The sequence below is a fragment of the Ciconia boyciana genome, chromosome 2, assembly GCF_034638445.1.
Source record: "Ciconia boyciana chromosome 2, ASM3463844v1, whole genome shotgun sequence".
Taxonomy (NCBI): domain Eukaryota; kingdom Metazoa; phylum Chordata; class Aves; order Ciconiiformes; family Ciconiidae; genus Ciconia; species Ciconia boyciana.
Window position 1 is genome coordinate 18,895,824 of NC_132935.1, and position 5,854 is coordinate 18,901,677.

The following is a 5,854-nucleotide window of genomic DNA, read 5'->3' on the forward strand; positions in this document are numbered from 1 at the left end:
AGACTGGGGGTGTAAACTTGATGCTGTCGCCTTAGCGAAAGCCCTGAACTAATAAGTGGCTATACACACAGTCCTTAGAAAATAAACCGTTGACCAAGTCTGAGACTAAGACTGGACCTAGCTGCACCTAGACTTCTCTCTGAGAAGGAGTTTAGGAAGCAAGGGGGTCCTGTTTGAACCTCGTGACTCAACAGGAGGGTTCCCCCCCCAGCCACTCCTCAAATTCCTATTTGTATGTGACAGTAACTCTTAACGCAACAGAAAATTGGCGTAGTCAGCAGGATTACCATGGATAAACTGCTGCAAAAATACAAACGTGCCTCTTCCCAGGCTGGGAAGGATTGGGCTCAAAAATTTTGGAAGGATGAAGAGAAAGTGATTAGAACGCATTGAGCAGTGTCAGGCTGTGCAAAGGTTTGGAGTGAAAAAAGGTAAAGGTGTGGTTTGTGTGGTGTTAGGAGCCTGTTTTTCTTGTGCTCAGCAAGAAGCTAAGAAAACCCCTGCTCCCCAACTAATTTCCGATGTGGAATATTTAGCTTTAGAATCAGAAAATGAGGTGTTGAAGTCATCATTAGCCTTTGAGAGGGAGACAGGAAAAACACTAAGAACCTGAGTTGATAAACTCGTGTGTGAGAATGGTAAACTCGTGTGTGAGAGTACTAAACTTGTGCGTGAGAATAATAGACGTGTAAATGAGAATAATAGACTCGTGAATGAGAATAACTACCTTAAACAGTTTCTGGAAAGGGTTAAACGGCTGCTAGATAAAATGCAACCTTCTGCTCCAGTTGAGCAGATTCGTAGATTAATGCGTGGTACAAATCCTGAAATTGGGGATGGTGATCTTTTGTTTGACAGTGATGATCATGAGGTCAAAGGTACCTCCGATTCCGAGCCTCGATTGATTTCCTTACGACCTTTGGTCAAAACTCAGACCGCTGTTAATGACGATGACAAAATCCGCACTACTGTGCGAACAATTCCATGGTCACCATTGGTCCAATCTCTGGGTAAAAAGAATAACCCAGCTGGGGAGAATTGCCTAGCTGGAAAACCCCCAGCCCACAAGGAAAGTGCACCTTCTGCACCAGGCCTAATTGACAAGACAGAATCTCAACAAAAAACACTTTCATCCCCGGGGAGGGCAGTGAGCCACCCTGCTCGGCAGGTATGAGCAATTCAATGGCTCTCTGATGAATACTCTGACCCTATCATTGCCATTCCCATTGGACCCCGAAAAATATTGGTAAACTTTCTTATTGACGCTGAGGTCCAAATATCAGTAATTACCCATGAAACAGCACAAGCCCTGGGCCGACGCAGGGTTAAATTCACAGGAATTGAAAAGGAATGCACCGCCAAAAAAAATTCACCCTGGTTGCTAGAAGAACGAAGATTAACCAGGGCAGAGGTATTAGCTGGTGCTGCGTATACTAACATTCTAGGATTTTACATACTGCGTGGGCGTATGTGGAAACTCCCAGATGGAACTGTGTGGAGTTTTGCAAGAGGTAAAAAGGAATCAGGCATAGTGAAACTGAGTCTGTTACAAACACCTATACCCTTACCCCCCTCTAAAATCACTAATGTTTGGCAATATCAATCTCCAGCAGCAGCGCTTAGGGGGATTGACGGGGTGGTCATGGAACTGGAAAAAAGAGGCATCATTAAAAGGACTCATTCGCCCTATAATTCACCAGTGTGGCCAGTAAAGAAACCAACCAGGCAATGGCGTTTTACAGTGGATTACCGACAGTTAAATGCTAACACTGCACCTTTGACTGCCGCAGTTCCAAACATGGCAAAAATAGTGACACTGATACAGGGAGCTGCCTCGGCAAGAAAAGTACACTGGATTAGCACCTGGTGCATCTCACCCTCTTTTTAACCCTGCCGGTTAAATACAACCAAGCACTTTTGTTTTCTTTTTGTGTTCACAGGAATCCTGAAAGAAGACGACTCTGGTTGAAGTAGATGTCCGCAAAATGCGGCAAGGGGAGTTGTACTGGAATCAAAGTATACTTTAAATTCGGCAGCATTTTGCAGACAACTCCTTTAATGTGTAGCCAGAAAGACCCAGGATGGCCGTGGTCCCAAGCCCACATTAAATACAATGGAATTATGGGAACACGTGTCATCAAGGAAAGGCTAAATTTGGCTACTGTAGTCATGCATGGAGTCGAGGTGTTCTCAAGACACGAGTGGAGCTGGGATAATAGATGGCTTCCACTCCTGAAGGGAAAAGCAGAAGAAATCCAGGTAGGGTGTAGAATGATCAACGGGTCAACCCATGAAAAGGTCACATCCATGACAATATCCAGCATTTCCAGAAATCCAATAGCATCAAATTCTTGTGTCACTGATGAGTGGGATTGTTGGTATAACTTTACTCTGGTGGGACCCACTATTGTAGCCTGTGTATGGCAACAACACTGTACAGGGTCAGGGCAACACTGTATAGGGCTGTCATTCCGCTTCAAAATAGATATGATTGAACCTGATCCAACTACACCACCCGACCTAACTTCACCCACTCCACTTGACACACTGCAAGACAGAGTTAGGAACATACCTCTCCTCACCACGGAACCTCACAATGACCCTTGGGACCATGCATTGTCACGATATAGTGCAAGCACTGGAACACAACAGAACAGAAGGAACTTAAGTCTCTCTGTTCTAGTTATGGATGAAAATGAAGTATACTCAAAAGATGAATGGAGTTGGAATGACTCTCTTCGGATGGCTAGACTTCAAGCCATTCCAGGGCAGACAATACAGATTAGCTGCCGAGTAACTAATGGGTCTACTTACCATAGGCCGACTGAAATTAAAGCACTCTATACTGACTCTTCCAGACCGGAGAATTATAAGGCTGAGTGTTACACAATAACCGAACCAAATTCAGATTGCTGGTACAATCTTACCTTTACCAAACCTGTAATTGTGTACTGTCTTTGGGGTTACAGAGGCACTGAATTACTATTTGAATTTGTGATTGATACAGCAACATCTGTGCCAGTTGCAAAGGATAAGGAACCTCTGCCCCCACAAACATCTGAAAATGTACCAACTCGGCCTCCCATTAGTCTAACTCCTTTCACCTTCAACACAGGCCCTTACACAATTAAAAACACAGGCCAGCAACAAGTGCTGTTTAATACGTCATACTCCCTCAAATGGGTGGAATTAGCAATGCAGACTAATATCTCTGCAATTAAACCTACCTGTTCACCATTCCTGAGTACTTCTTATGCAGGATGGTCAGCATGGTTGCATAAACGGACTCTCATCTTTCCAAAACGATCAGAGAGAGATGTGACTGGTGTCTTAGGAACGGGACTGGGAGTCCCGGGACTGGGAGACAGCATAGATGCTGAAGTACTTGCCAATAAATTAGCCACAGTAACCAATGACTTAAGTGCCCTGAAACACCCTTTACAATCTTCTCTTTCAGCTCTGGGAGCTAACCAATGGCTCTTATCGGATATGTTGCCTCAGTGGGGAAAGGTAAATGAGAAGGACCACCAGTTAATTGTGGATGCACTTGGTGCAGCCCAAAACAATGTTTCTTTAGCTCTTAGTTGTATCCAAGCTCAACTGTGGATGCAATCTATAGTAGCTGCAATTATATGGGAAGGAGAGGAAGGCACCATGCCCACTGAAATTCGAAAAGTAATTTGGGATAATGCAACTGAATTTGAGAAGGAATTCCAATCCTGGTGGTATCCAGTTAATTTCACCTACGATGCTACTGACGGCAAAGCCACAGCTTTTGTCTTAACAATACGCCATGCTTCGGTATACACCATATACCCAATCATTGCGTTGGCGTTGAATCACAATGGAGCCATACTCTATCCATTAGAACATAGAGTATGGGCCCAACAAAATGGGAACCTATGGCAAACTATCGATGTGAGTGCATGCCTTGTGAGGGAACAACAAGGATTTATTTGTGAGAGTAACACCCTCAAAGCCCAAGACATTTGTCTTGATGCTGAACTAAATGTTTGCCATTTTGAAGTACAACCAGATGAAGCCCCTGAAACTGTACTTGTATATATTGGGAAAGCATGCGTTTGCATGAAAACCTTTTGTGATTCTGTATTTGTAGATAATGCCACTGTAGATATAGGTAATCACTCAAATATTTGTGTTTGCAATTTTACCAAAATCATGGGATGTGACTTCAACTATTCAGCTCCTGTCACAACTCACCAACTGCCGCAAGCTGACGACACACTGCATCAAGGCTTATTACCTGCTCCTATTGGAATGAACCTCACATTGGTGAGAAAACTACTGCAACATGATGACCTGAATCAACTGCTGGAACGCATCCAGAATAGTGGACATAAGTCACCGTCCACCATGATGCGGAAGAGATACATCGCGTCTTAGAACAAGTGAAGCAGGATGGAAGACACCATTGGTGGGACACCTTGCTAGGATGGTCGCCAACCGCAACCAGAATCCTCAATAAGATGTTACATCCAGTTGTTGTTCTGCTAATGCTCACTGTGTTATGCTTCATTCCAACCATTGCGCTGTATGTTAGACTCTGGACTATGGTAAAGCGGTTGTCCCATCAAATATCCCTGCAAGACATATACGTACTCAATGATCCTCGCCCCAAGAATGTATGTGACACACCCAAGGCATCCCAAGGTACCGTGAAGCTTGAGTGACTATAGTCATGGGGTGGATTATGTGGGATAATGGCTGAGGTGACTTAGAAATTAGAACTTATATTCACACTTTTAGGTAAGGAACAGCATTGAAGAAGCTCCCCAGGTGGAATGCGCCTGACATGCAAGGAATCCATTCCAGGGGAGTTCCCTAGGCCTGCAAACTTAGATGTTGGTAACGCCAGGGGAACTTGGTGTGCTGACTCTAAGAGGCACTGCCCAGAGGTGTGGAGTGGTGTGGAGATGCCGCGGCCAGGCTCTGCAATAATAGGGGAACTTAAAGGTGTCATGGAACTGATAAGCTGCATATTTACTACCCTGGGCCAACAGCCTGCCACGTTTTTGACAAAATGCTGTCCTTTTGGTGAACTTTGCTCATTATAACATCATTATAATACCAAAACACACCTCCATCCCAAAAGCTACCCGCCTCCAAGGTGCGACCACCCCTCACTGAGCTCGCGCACTGAATTTTTCTAGCTTATACCTTTAAAAGCAAAGCAAGAAAACTTTACACCAATCCTAAACAAAGGTATGTATGACTAGAGTCACTCAAGCTCCACCCGAAAGGTGAAAAACAGTATAAAATGGTTTAAGAGAAAGAGAATGTTAGGGAAGACACCATCGTGTACCACTCTGACGTTTGGGATCAGTCGACGGGCTGAGCCTCTCTTCCCCCCCATCGGAACGCCTTTGGGTAAGAGTCGAACGCTTGGTTGTATCAAGTGCCTCTGCGGAAAACTTAGAAATCTCTCTCTATATATAGAGCAGGGAGCAATATATATATTGAAGCAGGGAGTCTCCTCCTTCTTGAATTTGTGGTCTTTTGGGGTTACTTCTACACATTTGCTTACACAGTCCACCTACTTGGTCCTTCCTTATTAGTCTTTAAAGTCCATGTTCTATTCAAATTTTACTATATATGGTCAGTTTACTTATGTTGGATATTTTTCCCTTGTTCCCTTTCTTACCTTCAAAACCAGTTTTATCAATGGTAAAAACACTAATTGACCACTGATGATTTGTGTTTATACCTGTGACATGCTAGTGTGAACTGGTGGTTGTCCTTTCAAGATCTCTGTTATCAGCCTTTAAGATGTGACTTCCTGATAACATAATGTAATGTGTTCTTAACAGAATCTAATTAGGTATATATATAACTA

General features: G+C 43.8%; 1 protein-coding gene across 1 annotated transcript; it reads left to right on the forward strand.

Moving 5' to 3' along the window:
- The first annotated feature begins 1,974 nt into the window (after positions 1 to 1,974).
- On the forward strand, positions 1,975 to 4,691 carry LOC140648698 (uncharacterized). The gene is given in 2 exon segments (XM_072855056.1): positions 1,975 to 4,360; positions 4,363 to 4,691. Coding segments are annotated over 2 exon segments (2,715 nt in total).
- Positions 4,692 to 5,854: the final 1,163 nt, after the last annotated feature.